General features: G+C 37.8%; 1 protein-coding gene across 3 annotated transcripts in view; it reads left to right on the top strand.

Moving 5' to 3' along the window:
* FBN2 (fibrillin 2) overlaps positions 1–22941 on the top strand; it is a 260894-nt gene that overhangs the window by 54309 nt on the left and 183644 nt on the right. For 2 of the 3 annotated variants that reach the window (XM_034655954.1, XM_034655955.1), the window contains exon 6: positions 10822–11019. In XM_034655954.1, the coding sequence (XP_034511845.1) occupies positions 10822–11019 (198 nt within the window). Of the gene's footprint in view, positions 1–10821; positions 11020–13317; positions 13512–22941 lie in introns of those variants that run through there. The other variant, XM_034655956.1, reaches the window with a different exon arrangement.

Raw genomic sequence — 22941 nt, 5'->3', positions numbered from 1 at the left:
TTCTTTGTAGGTAGCTTATTTTTTTCTGTCTGGAAATGGAGAGGTAGTTTTTCTTTTTAATCTAAGGTTGAGAGATTCAGAGATTTCATGAGGCTCTTCTTTGGAGTATGCTTTTTTTTTTTTTTTTTTCATTATTCCTGTCTGTGACACCATAAGCCATTTTAATCCGAAGGTGAAAACTACTTTTTATCAAAGTTTAGGAAATTTTTTCGTATGGTTTCTTTATTCTCTATTTCTTTTTTAAATTTTATTTTGGAATTCGTAGTAGTCACATTCTGGTTTCTAGTCTCTGTCCTTGAGGTCTAATCTTTTATTTAAGATATTAATTTTTTAGAAATTTTGCTGTGTTGTAAGCTGTTTCTTCCATCTGATCTTCTAAACAACTAATTTAGCTTGAAACACTGAATATTTGTTTTTCTGTTCTTCTGTTGAGTCTGAATATCAAAAGGGTTTGCTTTCTTGAACCAAAGACTTTCATCTTTTCATTTGTATTGGTATATCCATGAAACAAGTTCCCCTAGTACCCATACCAGTCAGGCTTCATGGGCTTCTCAGCAATTACAAACTTGCTGGTTGTGTAAGATATGTTCATTTTTATTTTACTGAGCTGGTATAATAGTCCTGACCTTTCTGCTGAAATGTCGCAGTTGCATGCCTTTGCTCTTGAGCCTCTCCTGGTGCTTATGTGTGAGCCTCCAACCAGAGAGCCAGGAATGACCTGCTTCATGAGTGCAGAACACCTCCCATGCTGGACCACCAGTGCCATCAAGATCTGTTGACCACTTGCTCTTCTTCATGCAGCAAGTCACAGAGGCAAGGCCTCCCCGTTTGTAAGTCAGATGAATCTGTGGACAAACGCTACCTGTGTCCTCTTAGAAGGCCATATGATCAATGATCTTCCTTGTTCTTTAGCATTTCCCTACAACTCCCAAATAATTAAACCCCAGTAGTGAATCACATGGCATTCACTCTTTCTTCAGGAGAAATCCCAGCCTTTCTAGTTTAGAAGTTGTCAGGACAGAATCATAAAGCAGGTAGTGTGTCTTATTTCTTGGGATGACTGTGATTTATTAGGTTTGATTGACTCAGTAATGTGCACATGGCTGCTTTATTGCTGGGCAGGAATTGATATAAGCAGAAATTTCAATAAGAAAATAGTACATTGAATCCATATTACTGTATAAAGGCTGTCAGCAAGTTGTGTCTAACATTTTATTCCCTGCCACTGTAATTGAGTCTGGTGACGTCTTTGTGTTTGAATCAGGAGATAAATCAGATCTGTTCTAAAATTGGTTTCCCTTGATTTTGTATCTGACTTTATTGATAATGGATAAATGTTTTGTGAGCATATAGCACTTTCTTCTGAAATTATTCATGCCTAATGAACTGTACTATGTATTTTTCTTAGGCATCTTCAAATTTAGTACTTTGTGGATTTGACTTGCATATGATCAACTTTTGTGTTAATCATTTATGTCTTTGGCCCCCTTATCACTCATGACAAAATATTTTTGTCTAAATTTTTTCTTCAAAAGTGACAATATCCTTCTGTTTAAATAGTCTTTTTAGTTTTTAATCTTTAGCTTTTTTGTTCGTTTGTTTGTTTTTGTCATGTGTAAAGTAAGTTAATTGGTTGTGCTCTTGGGAGAATGCATTTTCAGTTCAAGGCCATGAATTTGAGGACCACAGCTTTGATGGCCTTCATCCTTATGAAATGTGACATCAAAGATAGCAATTTTGTTTGCATCATTGGCCAGCACCTAATTATCTTTCCTGCCTCCTCATTCTACCAGAGCTCTTTGATGTTGGTGGTAGTCTTATGCTTTGAAAGTCTGGAGAATGGTGAAAAGAACCCTTCTTTACTGAGTCCATGTTTCCACTGAGATCCTAAATAATGATATTACGTTAGAGAAAAAATGCAGTACAACTGTGATAGTTAAAATAATCACTCATTTATCTGCAGAAGCAAAAGTCTTTAATGTTTCTTTCAGTGTACACAGAATCTCTCCCTAATTGAACATGGCTAGGAGATTCAATCTTTGGGAACCAAAGCAAAGCAAGATGAGGCTTGAAGAATTTTGGGGAGTTGGGAGATCATACCTGGGGGTGGCAGGAGGCACTTGGGGAATTTGACAATATTCGTTAATATGGTGAAGGCTTTGTTCTGTTATGAGAAGGCAAAGCTACCAGAAGCCGAGGGCGTGGTGATCCGTGTCTTGGGTTTAGTGAACACTGTGTGAATGGTGCAGGGCTTGGGAGGGAGACTGGTCTTCAAGTTCAGTCTCCGTTTCATGTTTTTCTAGCTCTTTCATTCTCCACGTGGAGCTTTATCTCTTTTAATTTTTCCTTTGTAAAAATGGCGAAAATTCTTTCTTTGTACTTCAGAATAAAAAGAGATAATTTATAGGATGGGTTTTGTAATATGAAGTGGCTGCCACAGAGTTAATTTTCTTCCATTCATTGCCAAAAAATAGGGACAATGAGTTCATAATTCAGCAACAATGAGATACCATTTTTCTCCCATTAAATGAATAAAACTTAAACCATCTGCCTCTACTCAGCTGGAGAAGGTGTAAGGATCAGCCTCTCTTTAGAGAGCAGTTCTGAGTATGTTTGAATATTTTTCAAACTGGGCACTTGACCCAGCATTTCTAGTACTCAGAATTTACCTTACAGAGAGTCCAAGTATGTATTCATTGTGTTCGAGAATACCCATGCAGTGTTGTGTGCACTGTAATCAATTGTGACAATATAAATTTCCATCACAAGGCAAGTGGTCTGTGATGCAAGGGGCTTTGTGTCAGTGCCCTCTGTGGTGACCATGTATATGAAAAATACTCAAAGGTTATTATGGTCTTAAGAATTTGGGTTTGCTGGGGTGCCTGTGTGGTTCAGTCATTAAGCGTCTGCCTTTGGCTCAGGTCATGATCCCAGGGTCCTGGGATCAAGCCCCACATCAGGTTCCTTGCTCAGCGGGAAACCTGCTTCTCCCTTTCCCACTCCCCCTGCTTGTGTTCCCTCTCTTGCTCTCTCTCTCTCTGTCAAATAAATAAATAAAATCTTTGGGAAAAAAAAGAATTTGCTCTACTTAAATATAACTTTCAAAATCCTGATTATTCCTTGAGCTTTTTTAAAAATATATTTTTAATTGCAGTGAAATACAGATAACATGGGAATTGACCACTGTAAACCATTTTTTCAGAGTGCGGTTCAGTGGCATTAGTATCTTCACATTGTCTTGAAACATCACCGCTGTTGATCTGTTGAATTCTTTTCATCTTGCAGAAGTGAAACTCCATACTTATTAAACATAAACTCCCTAATCCCATTTCCCCCTAGCCCTTGACAACCACCATTCTACTTTCTGTCCCAATAAATTTGATTACTCTAGATATCTCATGTATGTGAAATCATAAAATATTTTTCCTTTTGGAACTGGTTAATTTCACGTGGAATAATGTCCTCAAGGTTCGTCTGTGCTGAAGAATTTCCAATTTCCTACCTCTTTAGGTCTGAGTAGTATTCTGCTGTATGTGTTTTGTTTCTTCATTCATCTGTCAATGGACACTTGGGTTGCATCCACCTGTTGGCTATTTGAATAATGCTGAGTGAACCTGGATGTATAGATATTTCTTCAAGACCCTGCTTTCAGTTCCTTAGGGGATATTCTTTGAACTTTTAAATCCAGTTTATAAATATCTCTATTAATTGAGCAGATTTTAGTAGTCACTTTAAGAGGCCTTTGAATAATATTTGGTTCCAATTTAATATTTAATGAAACACCTCCATATCTTTTAAACTGCTTTTTTATATTAAATGCATGTAATTTTTAAGTACCTCACTTGTGTGACTTAGAAACCTTTGCAAGTACTCAAATAATTCTTCTGAAGCTAATTAAAAACTAAATTATTTAACTTAAAAGTTTATAGGTTCACTTAAATGGTCCAGTTCTGTATATAAGAGTAGTCGCATTTTAAGTTTAAAAAAAAAACATCATTCTTGTACTATGTGTTGGCTACTAGGATTTAAATTGAAAAAAATCATTCTAAATAGGTCATTAAATTATTTATTTTAAATTGTGGTTATAAGGCAGTCTGATGGAATAGGGCAAAAGCTGTTAAACATTATAGGTGCATAATTTTTGCAGATTCTTTAAAACAACAATATTAATATAATGGCTTTTATTCCCTTAAACATTTCTGTACTTAATTCTAAAATTTTCTGAGGTTAACAGATGCTTTTCCATCGAGGAAGACAATCACTGTCTCAATTATTTGAGTTTATTTAACTCTGAATATTTGGTCAGCATGAAGTGTGGGTCTGTGGACATTCAGGGCAGATTGTATTAAACTAAGGAAACTGTTGTACCATCCCATATAAGTTTTGGGGTTGCCTTCTCTGCATGCTCCAGTTATATCTGTGATCAAAGATTTTAGCTGGCACACCAACTAGGTTCTCAGTTAAAACCGTGATAGGGTGCACTAAAAAACATTATTTATAATTGCTCTGTCAAGAACTCCGTTACTGGGTGCAGTGGGTGGCTCAGTCAGTTAAGCATCTGCCTTCAGCTCAGGTCATGATCCCAGGGTCCTGGGATCGAGCCCTGTGTCCGGCTCCCTGCTCAGCGGGGAGCCTGCTTCTCCCTCTCCCTCTGCTGCTCTGCCTGCTCGTGCTCTCTCTCTGTCTTGCTGTCTGTCAAATAAATAAATAAAATCTTAAAAAACAGCAAGAACAACAAAAAAACCCCGCCATTACTGAAAGGAGACAGTCCCATAGCCAGGATTGTTAAACCAGCTATATACAGCCTACACTTCTTCGTGACACTCATATCTGCAGCTCCCACACAGTGTGATCATTTGACTACATGTTGCATTTCCTTGGTTCCTGAGAATGGAAATGCCTTCTTGCCTAACTCCAAATGCTGTGCAGCTTGATGGGAAGTTCCATGTATTTTCCTGTACTTTCTAGGACCAGCCAAGTCTTTGTATGCTAACGTGGGAATGGATGGAATTCAATGGATTCTGGACGTCTTTTGAAATTGTTGTTGTAGCAGTTATAGTAGAAAGGTCTCTAAGAGGGCCATCTATTGCACAACTCCAGAGGATGACCTTTGCATTACAGTATGTGTGGGTGTCTTCCCTAAGTGATGCACTGTGCCCTCTCCTCCATTCTGCTGGTAGTTAAATGAATGATGCTTCAGCCACACAGGCAGCTGATCTATTGCTGTCCCTGTGACTATTTTCCCTCCTCATGGGAAGCCTCCTGGAGACACCTGGCCCACTGATCTTACTGCTTTCTCCCACTTCTTAATTTATCAGTCCTCCTTTTTCTCATTTCCTATTCATCCAGCATAGATTCCATAGTCTGCCATTCTGATTTTTTTTTCCACATCTGACAGATGAAACTCTAACCCTGATGAGTCCAACCTCTGAGTGAGCCTCTCCACTGCTTAGGGATGCTAAGGAGAGTCCTCAGGCAGACACTTTGGTCCCACTACCAGTCCATCCTGATCATCTGCCATAGAGAAGCCCTGAATGCCACCTGGGAGTCCACTGGGTTCATATGTCAGCTCCCTGGCCTGGGATCTGCCATGCCATCCCAGCCTCAAATATCTGACTTCACAGCTGACCCCATCTCCTGTTTCACAAAGGAAATAGAAGGTGTGGGAGAGGACACTGCTCACTGTCCATCTACTCCATAAATACTCTCCCGTCTCCACGCCCTTCTTTCTCAGGCTACCAGAGAAGTGCTTTTCTTCTCCTTTCTAAGGATAACTCCTCCACACATTCTGGTTTCACTCTCAGGCTGACTCCTCAGGGGTCTTACACTAGAAATTATTATTGTTTTTGGTACTTATAAGCCTTCCCTCTCAACTGGGTCATTCCCATTGATTGGCTTTTGGAAATGTGTGTGTCTTTCATAAAACAAAGCAAAACATGTAAAATAAAAAAATAAGCAAAAAAATAAATGCCAACAACAAAAAATTCCTTCAGTCCCCAATCCTCCACCAGACCTATTTCTGTTATCACCTTCTGGAAACCTCTTCAGAGGTTATCAGGTTGTTTGTACAACAGTAATGCTCAGTTTGTTTATCTAGCACTGTCTAGCATCTTAAGAGGACTTATGAAATTATATCAAAATTTCCAAATATATTCAATTGTATTTATTTAAAGTAGAATGGTAACATAGACTATAATAAAGAAGAAAATACTAGCAAGGATGTGGAGGAATTGGAACCCTCATTCATTGCTGATAGGAATAAAAAATGGTGAAGCTACTTTGGCAAAACTATTTGGCATTTCCTGAAGAAGTTAAACGTAAATTCACCATACAACCCAGCAGATGGCCACTAATTGGTTAGCAGATGCGGTGTATCCATATCCATACAGTGGAATGCTAGTCATCAGTAAAAGGGATTGAAATACCCATGCTGTAGCATGGATGTTCCTCAAGGACATCATGCTAAGGCAAAGAAGCCAGGCAGAAAAGACCACACGCTATATGATTCCATTTGTCTACACTGTCCAGGAAAGCCAAATTGATAGTGACAGAAAGAGTAGTGGTTGGCTGGGGCTGGAAATGGGCACAAGGAATCTTTGGGGGTGATGCAAATACTCTAAAATTAGATTGTGGTGATGGCTACACAATTCAGTAAATTTACTAAAAATTATTGAGTTGTACATTTAAGACAGGTGAATATATGTTATATTCATGATACCATAATGAAGTTGTTTGGAAAAAAAAGCAGCAAGGAGCCAGTTCTTGATGAGTTTTCTCATTGCACCAGCTGCTTAACGCGAATAGAAGTAGGACTGTAAAAAACAAGTTAAGATGTTATATTGCATCACTGTTTGTATCCTTTGGGCAAATCCCTAGTAGTACAATTGCTGGGTCGTAGAGGAGCTCTGTTTTTAACTTTTTGAGGAACCTCCCTACTGTTTTCCAGAGTGGCTGCACCAGCCTGCATTCCCACCAACAGTGTAAGCAGGTTCCCCTTTCTCCGCATTCTCGCCAACATCTGTTGTTTCTTGTCTTGTTAATTTTAGCCATTCTGACTTAGCATTTGCAACAATGTGGATGGAACTAGAGGGTATTATGCTAAGTGAAATAAATCAGTCAAGGAAAGACAATTATCATATGATTTCATTCATATGTGGAATTTAAGAAACAAAACAGAGGATCATAGGGAAAGGGAGGGAAAAATAAAATAAGCCTAAATCAGAGAGGGAGACAAACCATAAGAGACTTAGCTCTAGGAAACAAACAGGGTTGCTGGAGGGGAGGATGGTGGGAGATGAAGTAATTGGGTGATGGACATTAAGGAGTGCACGTGATGTAATGAACACTGGATGTTATATGCAGCTGATGAATCACTAAACTGTACCTCTGAAACTAATGAAAAAGATGCTATATTGTAGTTCGATATTAGAAAATCAAAATAAAAGTATTTGTGTTTCACAGGCCATTTTTTAACATTTTTTTGGTCATACAGTAATGAAGATAATACCTACCTCCAACATACTGGCTCCAGCATACCCAAGTGATAAGCAGTTCTTTCCTTTTATATTTTGCTAATACGCTGGGAGGATGTCCTTGACTGCGCATGGGTAGTGTGGCATACAATAATATTTTACCCACACTGAAATCTTGATGACAAGAATGCATGGTCAGTAACATGGAATTCTTTCAGGGCTCTTTGACCATAATTAAAATGCTAGCCGAGTTTGGGACAGGATGTTTTAATCTGATCAGGATATTTACATCCCCTTTCGCCCATCTGTTCATATTTTACAAGATGGTAATTCTTGAATAAGTAGGTAATGCCGTAATTTTACATTTTAACCAGTTGCCTACCAGAAAGCCAAGAATAATGATATAAGAAAATGGATTCAGCACAGTTTGTAAGGAGGCAAATACTGTGTAGGCAAAAGAAATAAGGAATGGTAAACCCTTTTCCCAGAAAGGGAAGTCTGGGATTGGCTTGATTAGAACCTTCAACATGAAAGGTCATTTCAGAGGATAAACAGCCATCCTTGTCCAGATATTTTTCTTCTCCAAAGAGAGCAGACTGAGAGGACATGATTTTAAAAAGGTGTTATAGTTAGTGGAAGGAAGGAATTTCCTGACAAGTTGGTGTACTTAAGGATGGGATCCTGAGGGAGGGTATGGAGGCTTCTCTCTGGGAATCCTAAAAGCGTGCAGCATGTGAACATAGCTATGTATGCAAGAATTACAGAAAAATAAATGTTTTATATTTCTTATGAAAAATAGAGTTTTCCCACTTGTTCAGAACTTGATTTAATTTATTATGAGTTTAATATTTGTTTAAAATGGCAAAATAATGATTGTGTGAAGGACGATAGATAGGTTTAAAAAATTTACAACCTGGCAGTTTGTGGTGTGGGAAACATGCTTGTTTATAAGGTTAACATATCTACACATATACTGCAAAGATTGTCTTTTTCAAAAACGTGATTTGCCGCCAGCACATCTGTTGTTCTTATGTAAGGGATTAAAATGAGCTATTTTTGTTGAAGTTCAGCTGTAGAGGAACAGAGTGTTAAACCAGCTTGCTAAAAACTTTACCTATTTTAGGGTTTTTTCTGTATGTTAATCTTTAAAAATATTCTTTTGCTCTATATGAGAAAGCCTTGTTCTTTGTTTAAAAAAATAAAAGTTTTATGTGGTTTTGTGTTTTTGTTACATGATAGCATTTAGATGATATCAAAGTTTTTCTAGCTTAGCATTTTGAAGGTTAAATTCTATCCAAGTTTTCTTTTTCCCAGTACATTTTCCATAAAAATCTTACCAACATTATTGACTCTGTTTTCTCTGAAGGTGTGATTGTTTTGTTCTTGGAAATCTGAAATAAACTTCTTGTGGCTTTCCCCTTCAGATGGAATTATGTCATTTGCATGAGGGCTTATCAGGAAATCCTGACTGTCGTCTTACAGTCCCAAGAGTTAATAAACTGTAGTCATACAGTCTCTGTGAAAGGGGGGGGGAAATCCTTTTCACATATTTCTGTTGTAATTTTAAAACAAATGTGAGTTGTTTCGTTAGTCTTCATGAAACTGTCCTTTCTCTGATTTCCTGTGTCTCTCAAATCAGCAGCAACAGCACTCAAAACTGTTTGATGAATGATTGAGTTCTGCTTTNTTGAGTTCTGCTTCAAAAGAGTAAATACTGATCATCTAAAGGGTTCACTGAAATAAACAGTAGGAGAATGAGGGCTAGAGTCAGAATGCCTAGCTTTCAAGTTGCCTGGAGTCTAGCTCAGTCCTTCTTAACCTTGAAGGTGTGTATGAGTCTCCTGAATATTTTGTTGAAATGTAGTTCTAGTTCAGTGAGTCTAGGGTGGGGCCTGAGTCTGCAGGTCTAACCACCTCCCATCCCAGGTGATACATCTATTGCTGTCCATGGACCACACTTCGAGATGCAACAGTCCCAATAGATCGCCCTTAACAGTCATAGAATCTGTCTGTTTAGCATTGGCTGATGTTTTCATCAGCTGGACAATCGTGCNAAATCCTTTTCACATATTTCTGTTGTAATTTTAAAACAAATGTGAGTTGTTTCGTTAGTCTTCATGAAACTGACCTTTCTCTGATTTCCTGTGTCTCTCAAATCAGCAGCAACAGCACTCAAAACTGTTTGGTGAATGATTGAGTTCTGCTTCAAAAGAGTAAATACTGATCATCTAAAGGGTTCACTGAAATAAACAGTAGGAGAATGAGGGCTAGAGTCAGAATGCCTAGCTTTCAAGTTGCCTGGAGTCTAGCTCAGTCCTTCTTAACCTTGAAGGTGTGTATGAGTCTCCTGAATATTTTGTTGAAATGTAGTTCTAGTTCAGTGAGTCTAGGGTGGGGCCTGAGTCTGCAGGTCTAACCACCTCCCATCCCAGGTGATACATCTATTGCTGTCCATGGACCACACTTCGAGATGCAACAGTCCCAATAGATCGCCCTTAACAGTCATAGAATCTGTCTGTTTAGCATTGGCTGATGTTTTCGTCGCTGGACAATCGTGTAATCTTTTAGAGTACAGAGATCGTATAATAGTAACTTACCTAGAAAGAATCCATGAGAGTGGGCTTATCGCTACAGTCTTCCTCGCTGAACTACACATGGAACTAAACAGACTGACACAGAAACAAAAATCAGGTTGTTAGAACTTAATGTTTACAGACATACTAGACTCCTCAAATATATTTGTGATATGGAAGGATATATCATTATTGGTTCTCTTCTGATTTTCTGATCTTGTGTCCACACAGTCAGGAAAGAAAATCTTTGCTAGGTAAAGAGGGAGTCCTGCAAGCAGGTGCCAGCAGCGTGCAGGTGAGGAATGTCAGTAAGAGGAGACTGCCGGGATAAGGGGTGGCTGGGGCTTGGTGTCAGAGAGAAGGACCCACTTCTCTCCCCCATGCCGTGTAAAATGGCACACCTCGCATGGCCAGATCTTCCAACTTTTCAAGAAAAGCCAGAAATAGAAATTTCATGTGAAATTTCCCAATTTAAAAATGTTGGCTACTAATTTAAATTCTTTCAGAACATAATTCAGGCCAAGAAAACACATCTGTGTCCCAGACACAGCCCTTGAGCCACCCGTTTACAGTGTCTAGTGTAAAATACATTGCAATCTCCTAATGCAGTCCTCAGGATTGAAAAATTAGGAATTTTCAAACTGAAACTTGCCAGCCTTTTGTCTTGAGACACTTGAGTCAGGAGAAATCGCCTCTGTTTTATGTATTCGGAGCTACTGGTGTAAGATTGGCATATGGTCGTAAAACCTGTCTTTCTGTCTTCTTTCACATTCCAGATTACAGGACAGGCCCTTGTTTCACTCAGGTCAACAACCAGATGTGCCAAGGGCAGCTGACAGGCATTGTCTGCACCAAGACTCTGTGCTGTGCCACCATCGGACGGGCCTGGGGCCACCCCTGTGAGATGTGTCCTGCCCAGCCCCAGCCCTGCCGACGGGGCTTTATCCCCAACATCCGCACTGGAGCTTGCCAAGGTGAGTTTGCCGTCTACCTGTGTGCGCAGACTCACTGCGTGTGGGTCTCCTTTCACTGTGCTCGGAGGGTCTGCCGCTCTTACCTCATACCATTCAAACTCCTGCCACTTCCAAGAGGGGCCTCATTAGCAAGCGTGACTAGAGATAACCTTCTCATTAGCCACCTACTGAATAATCACTTTTCAGGTCTTGACATAAATGGAGAAGAGAGGAGTTACTATGAAAAACTGGGGAAAATTTTTTAAAAAATTGATTAAAATATCTTATATAATCAGAGGACAGGCCACTCCCAGATCTTCATCCGGGAGGCACTACACTCTCCTTACCACAACCCCTCAAACTATACACATGGAAATACTCTTGACTATCTCATTCAAGAGATGGGAATCTAGGCTCAGGTCACAGGGAGAAAAGAACTGCCTGACATTGTTCTTAATAGTGTCTGTAGAGGCAAAGTGTAAACTCTGTCCTTGAACGTAGTTATTGAAGAATTTATATCCAGTTGGTTGCAGTCTGGTCTCCAAGCAGCCTTCCACACCACATCCTGGTGTATGTTTTATGTGTCAGGACTAGCCTGGGGCCCTGAGGATGCTACAGTGGTAGACTTCAACCCCAGTAGTCAAAGTAAATTGTTGCGTTTTTACTGGATAATTATGTCAATTAATTTTCAGCCACCACAGTTCTTACCCTTTTTTGGCTACCTCTCTGATATCATGTGTATATTAAACCCATTTTTAGAGTTTAGAAATAGCTCTATAATGAATTCTCTCATGGCAGTAGAGTCACAGGAAAATGAAAAATGACTTTTGTGTTATTCAGAGAAATGATATTACTCGTAGATGAGACTTGAAGAGTTGGGTTTATTTGTTATCATGAAGTCACATACAAAGTTAGATTCCTGAGGTGTTTCAAATTGACCTTAATGACCAGGATCCNGTCGTCTTACAGTCCCAAGAGTTAATAAACTGTAGTCATACAGTCTCTGTGAAAGGGGGGGGGAAATCCTTTTCACATATTTCTGTTGTAATTTTAAAACAAATGTGAGTTGTTTCGTTAGTCTTCATGAAACTGTCCTTTCTCTGATTTCCTGTGTCTCTCAAATCAGCAGCAACAGCACTCAAAACTGTTTGATGAATGATTGAGTTCTGCTTTAAAAGAGTAAATACTGATCATCTAAAGGGTTCACTGAAATAAACAGTAGGAGAATGAGGGCTAGAGTCAGAATGCCTAGCTTTCAAGTTGCCTGGAGTCTAGCTCAGTCCTTCTTAACCTTGAAGGTGTGTATGAGTCTCCTGAATATTTTGTTGAAATGTAGTTCTAGTTCAGTGAGTCTAGGGTGGGGCCTGAGTCTGCAGGTCTAACCACCTCCCATCCCAGGTGATACATCTATTGCTGTCCATGGACCACACTTCGAGATGCAACAGTCCCAATAGATCGCCCTTAACAGTCATAGAATCTGTCTGTTTAGCATTGGCTGATGTTTTCGTCGCTGGACAATCGTGTAATCTTTTAGAGTACAGAGATCGTATAATAGTAACTTACCTAGAAAGAATCCATGAGAGTGGGCTTATCGCTACAGTCTTCCTCGCTGAACTACACATGGAACTAAACAGACTGACACAGAAACAAAAATCAGGTTGTTAGTACTTAATGTTTACAGACATACTAGACTCCTCAAATATATTTGTGATATGGAAGGATATATCATTATTGATTCTCTTCTGATTTTCTGATCTTGTGTCCACACAGTCAGGAAAGAAAATCTTTGCTAGGTAAAGAGGGAGTCCTGCAAGCAGGTGCCAGCAGCGTGCAGGTGAGGAATGTCAGTAAGAGGAGACTGCCGGGATAAGGGGTGGCTGGGGCTTGGTGTCAGAGAGAAGGACCCACTTCTCTCCCCCATGCCGTGTAAAATGGCACACCTCGCATGGCCAGATCTTCCAACTTTTCAAGAAAAGCCAGAAATAGAAATTTCATGTGAAATTTCCCAATTTAAAAATGTTGGCTACTAATTTAAATTCTTTCAGAACATAATTCAGGCCAAGAAAACACATCTGTGTCCCAGACACAGCCCTTGAGCCACCCGTTTACAGTGTCTAGTGTAAAATACATTGCAATCTCCTAATGCAGTCCTCAGGATTGAAAAATTAGGAATTTTCAAACTGAAACTTGCCAGCCTTTTGTCTTGAGACACTTGAGTCAGGAGAAATCGCCTCTGTTTTATGTATTCGGAGCTACTGGTGTAAGATTGGCATATGGTCGTAAAACCTGTCTTTCTGTCTTCTTTCACATTCCAGATTACAGGACAGGCCCTTGTTTCACTCAGGTCAACAACCAGATGTGCCAAGGGCAGCTGACAGGCATTGTCTGCACCAAGACTCTGTGCTGTGCCACCATCGGACGGGCCTGGGGCCACCCCTGTGAGATGTGTCCTGCCCAGCCCCAGCCCTGCCGACGGGGCTTTATCCCCAACATCCGCACTGGAGCTTGCCAAGGTGAGTTTGCCGTCTACCTGTGTGCGCAGACTCACTGCGTGTGGGTCTCCTTTCACTGTGCTCGGAGGGTCTGCCGCTCTTACCTCATACCATTCAAACTCCTGCCACTTCCAAGAGGGGCCTCATTAGCAAGCGTGACTAGAGATAACCTTCTCATTAGCCACCTACTGAATAATCACTTTTCAGGTCTTGACATAAATGGAGAAGAGAGGAGTTACTATGAAAAACTGGGGAAAATTTTTTAAAAAATTGATTAAAATATCTTATATAATCAGAGGACAGGCCACTCCCAGATCTTCATCCGGGAGGCACTACACTCTCCTTACCACAACCCCTCAAACTATACACATGGAAATACTCTTGACTATCTCATTCAAGAGATGGGAATCTAGGCTCAGGTCACAGGGAGAAAAGAACTGCCTGACATTGTTCTTAATAGTGTCTGTAGAGGCAAAGTGTAAACTCTGTCCTTGAACGTAGTTATTGAAGAATTTATATCCAGTTGGTTGCAGTCTGGTCTCCAAGCAGCCTTCCACACCACATCCTGGTGTATGTTTTATGTGTCAGGACTAGCCTGGGGCCCTGAGGATGCTACAGTGGTAGACTTCAACCCCAGTAGTCAAAGTAAATTGTTGCGTTTTTACTGGATAATTATGTCAATTAATTTTCAGCCACCACAGTTCTTACCCTTTTTTGGCTACCTCTCTGATATCATGTGTATATTAAACCCATTTTTAGAGTTTAGAAATAGCTCTATAATGAATTCTCTCATGGCAGTAGAGTCACAGGAAAATGAAAAATGACTTTTGTGTTATTCAGAGAAATGATATTACTCGTAGATGAGACTTGAAGAGTTGGGTTTATTTGTTATCATGAAGTCACATACAAAGTTAGATTCCTGAGGTGTTTCAAATTGACCTTAATGACCAGGATCCCAGGCACAGATGTTATCTACTCAACCCCTGTAAATGTCACATTGCAGAAAGCCAGTCCAGTGTCCTAAAACCCAAATGAGAGTTATAGTTTGGGAAGCCTGCCTATAGCTTCAGTTCACTGAATAATAATCATTTAGGTGCTCTGCGTAATTTGGTAAACATATCTCTAACATTGACCTGACAGATTTTTGTTAGTTTTGTAGTTCTGTAAAAGTTAATGTTAAAAACTGGTCTCTATCAAAACTGTTCCAATAAGAACTATAGGGATACCCAAAGGATAAACCTACATGTCAGCCGTGGACTTTGAATGGTTTCGTGTTTTGTCTCTTGGCTTATTATCTGTCACAGGTCAGACCTAATATGGAAACCATGTAAATGTCATTTTCAGTCTTCTGTTTTCGGGGTGCCTGGGTGGCTCAGTCAGTTAAGTGTTTGACTTCAGCTCAGGTCATGATCATGGAGTCCTGGAATTGAGCCCCGCATCAGGTTCCCTGCTCAGTGGGGAGACTGCTTCTCCCTTTGCCCCTCACCCCGTTCTTGTGCCCTCTCTCTCTCTCTCTCTCTCTCAAGTAAGTAAATAAGATCTTTAAAAATAATAATATTATTAATCTGCTGTTTTCTGTGGGTAATAAAATCCTCTATCTTTGATACAACTACCAGTCTGACTTTATAGAGTTTCTGATAAAGTAATTTTTATAGAAGATGTACCATATTCTATATAGTATTTACCATACTTTATAGCTTTCCTCAATTAGATAAGAATACAATAAAATTTATATAATTTATATAGATTCCTATTAAAGAGAAACTACTATATGGATCTAGACTAGTACTGACTGGATTTACTAAAGTAATCCTTTCTGTTTATTCTGTGGCATGTATCCCTTTCTGATATTCTTGCTCATTTATTGTCTTTATTGCTTTTACTTTACCCCCAGTGAAAGTGTAAGATCCTTTGGGTCATAGATCTCTTTTATTCATTAATATCTCTGAGGCATCTGGAAGAGTGCCTGACATGTGGTAGATACTCAGTAACCATCTTTTGAATTAATAAGTGGGATTAAGATTAACATACATCCGAAGCCCCTGTTTCATGAAAATAGTCCAGTTGAGAGAAACTCTTAACTTCAACTAAAATATCCCAAATTACTGACTCTCCTCATCTTCTACATCTGCACTTAGCCTTTTTTTTTTTCTTTACCTTTACATTTTGTCTGAGAGGCCTAGTTTTTCTGAACACACTTTTTAAATGTAGGATCTGATCTCAAATTTCCCAAATAACCTTCAGGATTTAGTAATGTCTGAAGGCTTATTTATTTGATTTTGTTGATGCAGTGAAGATAATTTTTCAGTTCCACTTGCCTAAAAATATAATGGATAAATACAGCAACAGCAGCAAAATGAAACTTGCCACATGGTTAAAATATCTGGAAAAGCAAGCTTAAAAAGTTCTGCTTTATTTCAAAATCATGGCATAGCCAGAAGCCTCTCAATTAAATACTAATCCTCAGTTCAGGCTACTTTAAGACTGCATCTTAATGTGATTTCATGTTCCCTTTAAATTCCTAGACTGTTTCCCAAATATTCTGCCAAGTTGATTTGGAAGATTCATGGCATGAAAAAAATGACACGATAGAACATGATACATACATGTCATACTTTTTAAAATAATAGTGATCTTTTTGATCGTATAATTAAAAATTTTTGTTGAGTTAAAAATAAATTTCGGATGCATAGAAGATGACTGCAAATAGCTTAATATTGGTTCTAAAATGTAGTTCGTATTAGCCAAGAAAGGACATTTCTGAAGTTCTAAACATAATGTTATTCTGTAGTTGATACAATTAGTGAATTACCTTATTTGTGGCTTCAGAGGACATGAAATATCTGGTAATAAACAGAATAACTGTTCTTATATAGATTTCCATAAAATTTACATAGACTCCTTTTAAAGAGAAAATACTCTATAGATCTACTAGATTAATACTGAGTAGATTACCTAGGGTAGTACTTTTTGTTTATTCTATAGCATGTATCACCTTCTGATATACTTGGTTATTTATTGTCTTTATTGCTTTTAACTTTCCTCCAGCTGGAATGTGAAATCCATTAGGTCATAAATCTGTTTTTTATGATACTTAAATTGATACTTAAATGAAAATTAAGGTGATACTTCAAACAAGTAAAGAGACCAGTACATCTTTTATATGTAACTGTTGCCATGATGTCTTTCTGGGCTGGAGTGAATTTTGTCCGAGGGGTGCACATTCCAAGGGTGCTGACTGCTTGGTCATAACAATTCATGGTGTCTTGCATGGTGAGAGTCATTTCTGTTCTATCCCTTCTGCCCAAGACTAACTCACATTTAGTTTTGTACTTTCTTCATTTTATTAATATCCAGAGTTAACTAATACAGGCCTTAAAATTTAAGCTATCATAAAACGAGTGAATTAGAGGTTTAAAAAGCCCTTTTTGAAGAATATATACAAACTTTAAATATGTCACAAACTGCCATATGCATCTGTCGTATTATTTTCTTATAGTTTCTTACTCTCTTTTAATCTGTACAGTCTTCATGAATCTACTCTTAATTGAAAGGATATTTTATTTAATATTAGGACTTTGAGTCTTTTAGATTTTCAAATGAATAGGGTCATCTAAAATTTTTTAAAATATATTACAATTTGCAGTTACTAATTTGTTATTTGAATTTTAAGAATTAGTTTTTTAAACCATTCTGACCATTTTCCAAACTGAAAAGATGGCAGAAGAAATTTGCTCATTAAATTATGTCTTTTGCTTTGTCCTGGACAATATTAACAGACTGACGTTGAGCCTCTGTTCTATTCCATGCAGCTTGGGAGGCACAAGAAATCAGATGTACGTGACAGAGTCAGGACCTAGCTAGGACCCAGGACAAGGACTTGAATAAAGACAGCAGTATAGACCCTAAATCAGTCCCTGCCAAACCAATGGCGCTTTGTGTTTTTTTTCAAATGATTACAGTGTTCAGAAATATCTAATTCATTTACTCAGGTTGCGCATGAAAAATGTAGAGCAGTTGACCGTCTGAACCCACGCGGACATGGGTCGCCCCTCAGTCGTAGATTGGAAGGAAGATGCCCTCAGGAGAAAGTTATTTCCAGGCCTTCTATATAGCCCAAGATAGAAAGGAGATTTGGTTCATTTGATTAGTATAAATTATTAAAAACACATTTATCTGGGCAGTCTACATTGATCTAGTTAACTAGATCATTAGAAAGTTTAACTTTTTTTTTTTTTTTTTTTTTTTTTTTTTTTGTCACCACTGCCAAAGAATCAAGACAGACTTTTTAGATTTTGAAACATAATTTTATTATAAGGAATTTAGGTAGCAGCTAATAAACAGAAAAACTGGTATTCATTGTCACATGTAAAGATTATTGATGCAAAAGTGAGATTTGGAAGAGTTTGATGGATTCTTCAAACAATATTGAAAAGTGGTAGAAAAGTAGAAAAAGTGAGAATACTGCCTAAAATGCAGGAATTCTTAACCTGGGGAGGGAGTTCTTGGGTAGAATCCTTTGGATCTGTGGGTAGAATTCAGAGCATCCATACCGGCCTCTCTATTCAGCAATCTTGGTATTTTGTTCATCATGACTTTTTGGCCTTTATTTTGAATTTTTAAAATATTGCTGTAATGTATCTTGACAGCTGAGGGCTTTGATGTTCAAGTTCTGCAGCCACGTGTGATTGCTTCCCGCACCTCATCGCAGCCCCAACCCTGACCTATATACAGTTACCATTTTCACAAACTTTTTCTTTTTTTTAAGATTCTATTTATTTACTTGCCAGAGAGAGAGAGCGAGAGAGAGAGAGAGCACAATCAGGGGGAGCGGCAGGCAGAGCAAGCAGAGGGAGAAGCAAGGATCCCCAAGCTGGACTCGATCCCAGGACCCTGGGATCATGACCTGAGCCAAAGGCAGGCACTTAACCAACTGAGCCACCCAGGCGCCCCATATTTTCACATACTTCTAACTGGAACTTAGCATTTCTTTTAACTGTGAGCACTTGGGCAACAAACCANTTTCTTTTAACTGTGAGCACTTGGGCAACAAACCATAATAGTATAAGCATTATTTGTGACTTTGATGCCACTACTTTCAAGTTATGAGTTATTATATCTGTGGTACATATATCTTATTATTCAATGCCTTAATAAAGAAGCAGGCTCTATCGTGCCACAAACTCATTCACTTTAATAATTTGTAACTTTATTTCAATATAATGGGTTTCTTTTTTAATCTTACACAATTTATTTTATTCATTGAAATGCACTCTTCTGAAAAGGGACCCACAACTTAGAAAGTTTAACTTTTGTTCATACTGTGTGAAAACAAGCCATTCCTGTACAATCCAGAAAATTTACCTAAAAATTAATTGTAGAAACTGCCTTTTTTTTTTTAAATAATGTGTGGTGGTATATGGGTGTGTTGTGTATTATATCTTGATGAAAGGAGATGTTACTTGAAAGACACATCATGCACGGTGAAACTTCAGTGAGGTAACCACAGGGCTATTCCTTTATACTTCTACACTCAACTTTGCAAACATGCAGCTTAGTGAAAGAAGATGTGATGTGAACAACAGTTTACATGCGATGTAGTTTCAGTGAGATAAACAGTACAGCTATTTCCATATGCTTCTACACATGTGTTTGCAAATGCTTATTATATCTTAATGACAGAAGATGTTACTTGAAAGACGAATTATACACACTGTGGTTTCCTTGAGTTAAGGACAAGCCCATTCCCATACATTTCTCTCTCTCTTTTTAAGTTTTTATTTAAATTCCAGTTAGCATACAGTATAATACTAGTTTCAGGTGTGATTCAGTACTTCCATACAGCACCCAGTGCTCATCACAACTCTTATTTAAACATAGAATATTCTCCTTCTTCTAACTGAAGAAAAACTAGCAATAAATAATAGAAAACGAGATCTTCTAAAATAAAATTCTACTCCCCCCAGTTGAAAGCAGTGATGAACACTTGCAACTGTTGGGAAGTCGTTGGAACAGGGTAATCTTCTGAGTATTGTCTCTGCATATCAGCATTCTGAGGCTCTTCAGAGGCTGTGGATCTCCTTTTGGAAAGGCAGAAACTACCCCTGAGTGAGAGAGGTCTACTACAGATCCTCAGAGGAAGTTGAGCCACTGGTGAGCATCTCAAAAGAATATCTAAAAAGGCAGAGTAGAGGGTCACACCCCCACCTGAAAATTGAAAATTAATACAAAGGCAAAAAAAAAGAAAAAGTGGGAGAGACTTTGGTGAGTGGGTACTATCAAGTATTTCATATAGAAATTTCTTTCAAGCCAGCTTGTTTCTTCTTGGGCTCTCCCCACTTCTGCTTCAGCAGGAAATGGCCCCATTTAAAGATGGATAATAGAGGAAAAAGGTCTACATGTAACAACTGAAAAAAAGAGAAACATATTTGGAAGAGGCATGCTTCAAGGAAGAATTACCCAAATGAACATAAGATTTATACACTTCTTTCTTAGCTACAGGAAAGGAAAATCAGTGTGGTCTTCCTTTTAAAACGTGCTCAAAGTAGAGTTATAAGAATTCAGTAAAGACAATCAGAGATAAAAAATGGGTTGGTAGTGGGGCACCTGGGTGGTGCAGTCGTTAAACGTCTGCCTTCGGCTCAGGGCGTGATCCCAGCGTTCTGGGATCCAGCCCCACGTCAGGCTCTTCCGCTGGGAGCCTGCTTCTTCCTCTCCCACTCCCCCTGCTTGGGTTCCCTCTCTGGCTGGCTGTCTCCCTCTGTTAAATAAATAAGATCTTTAAAAAAAAAAAAAAGAGGGTTGGTAGTACTCAAAAAAGAAACTGAAGAAGGATTTGAAATTTTACTTAATAAAAAGAAATAATACATATATACATACAAACATGCATAAAACTGAAAAAAATACCGGTGACAAAAGTAAAGATAGAGGAAATCACAAATCATAATGTTGGGGAACAGTAATTAGACAATGATTATAAAGAATCAGATACATGGTGAGATCCAACTAAAGGAAGCTGTGGAAAGAAACTGAAAAAGAGTCTTAGAGATAAAATAGAAGGATTTTCAAAAATGGATGAAAGCATCAGGCTGCATATTGGAAGGCACAAAACTTTAATAAAAATAGAGGATAAATGGAATCCCTTGGACAAAATAAAACAGAATAAGCAAGTATTTTTTTAAAGGAAGTACTCCTGAGTCTAAGACTTCTCTGGAGCAACTCATTTGGACTGGAAAACAGTGTGGCAGTGTTTGCACACTTTTGAGGTAATGACCTCTGCTTGATTTGACATATTTTTAAATGAAATTATTTTAGTTGGTCTATAGTATATCAATAATAGGGGGACCAGAGTGGAAGCAAAGACACCACTTAGAAGTTTGCTGTAGTAGTACAGATGGTATATAATGGAGGATGAAACCAGAATACAGGCAGAGGGAAGACTTGAGGCATATTCAGGGAGGGAGCGTTCGTTACTGATGGAACGAAGTCAGACAGGTAAGAGGGATACCGTGAATTTATCTCCAATGAGGTGAAGAAAATTGAGACAGAGAAGCATGCTCTGTTCTTTTCATTCCAAACACAGAGTCCTACAGGTAGTAGCTTACTAGCACTTGCTTGTGGAGTTGATCACTTACTTAGCATTTGAATTTTGTGAATACGTGAATAGGTATTCTGGCTGAATGGATCTAATTTGCTGATGGGCAAAGTTAAAAAAAGCATGTGCTATTAAATGCATAATAATAGGAATTGGTCCTTAATTCCCACAGATATAAATTAAATGAACCATCTTTATATGCCTGTACCACTGAAGATATTTTTCCACATTTTAATATGAACTAAAAATAATATGATAACCTATCTAATCAGTTTAATCTTTTAGGGCAAGTTTATTTAAAGAAGTTGGAGAATAAATGAGTTCATAAACTAGAATTACCATTACCTTGCTACATTATTTATAACCTTAATTAATAGACATACACTGAAGGGCCTGTATAAGGTTTAAGTTTCAAAAGATTTATGTGAATTCTAAACTTAAAGTTAATTACACTATATGTTAACTAGTTGGAACATAAATAAAAATTTGGGGGAAAAAAGATTTAGCTTCATTCTGTAAAATCATTACGTGTGATTTGAAGTTGTTCAACATTTAAAGAAATAGTTTGTGCTTGAACTGAAGGAATGAACAGAAACACATCTGTATAATCAGGACACTGGAAGACTATTCAGACATTAGTAGTTTCTTATGCTAGCACTTTGAAAATGTAGAAATTCTTGCGTAGTTTGAAGGTCTGAGTCTTGCTTTTTTTGTTTTTATAGAGAGCACTTGTGTATATTTTTAGGTTTAAGTTGATTATTTCTGCAAGATTTCTGTAAAATTTTTCTTTTTCATTTTAATGATTAACTTGATCTACCTTAAATTAATTCTGTATGGCTAAGTAGTCTAGGGTACTTCAAAAATAAATGTTTTATTTTTCCTTCTAGGAAAATACTTTTTAGGCAATTAGAAATTAAGCCCCATAAAGTTGATTTTGCTTTTTCCTTTGAAAAATTACTGAGTCTACTAAATATGTAGTCAAAGATTTTATGAATAGTATTAAGGGATTTATAGGTTTGGCCCCATTTTTTAGCTTATATCATGATATTCTTTCTCTGATTTATCTGCCAGGAAAAGAGGTTTCTAGGGATGTTTTACACCACACTGTAACGAGGGTGGAAATGTAGTACATTTTAAAAAACAATGCGGTTTGAAATGTTCTGAATTAAACAGTTTGGTATATAAATTTCTTGCTATATATTTCATTCTAGTTGTTTTTTGTTTGGATCAGATATCCTTTAATAAGACAATGAAATCTTTAATTTCAGTATAAAATATTTTGGGCTATTGTAATTTCTTATAGACAGATAAAGTGAGGAAGAAATAATAAAGATGCTAAGCTCTTTTGTAGGCTTAAATTCCCTAATTTACATTCTCTAAGATGCAGTGAACTTGTGAACTTATGAAAAAATAATAGGGTAAATCAATGTATACTGACTTAGAGATGTATCCACAAAATAATCATAATGAAAAAAAAAAAACCAAGATGCAGAACACATAGTGTGATCTTATTCTCGTTATATAAACTGACTGATGCTCTGAATGTGTTTGTGAGTACAAGTCATAAAGAACAGACTAAGTTACATCACTATCTGTTTAACTTTCTCTTTTTCTGTATCTTGAAGGTTATTACAGCAAGCTTATGTAGTATTTTGTAATTAAAGATATATTAGTAAGTATGTTAGCCTGTCAATTTTAATAGATAACATAAATTTGCATAAGCTAATATTTTTGTGTACCATGTTTATTTCTCATAACACTAGACTGAATTAGGGAGTATTACCTTTTGCAGGGAGAGAAATTAAGAGAAATTTACATGGTATAAAATGATGGATCCAAAAACTGAATCCAGAGAGT

This window comes from Ailuropoda melanoleuca, chromosome 3, assembly GCF_002007445.2.
Source record: "Ailuropoda melanoleuca isolate Jingjing chromosome 3, ASM200744v2, whole genome shotgun sequence".
NCBI classification, from domain to species: domain Eukaryota; kingdom Metazoa; phylum Chordata; class Mammalia; order Carnivora; family Ursidae; genus Ailuropoda; species Ailuropoda melanoleuca.
The sequence above is the reverse complement of the archived record's forward strand: the minus strand, read 5'-3'. Positions and strand labels throughout refer to the sequence as shown.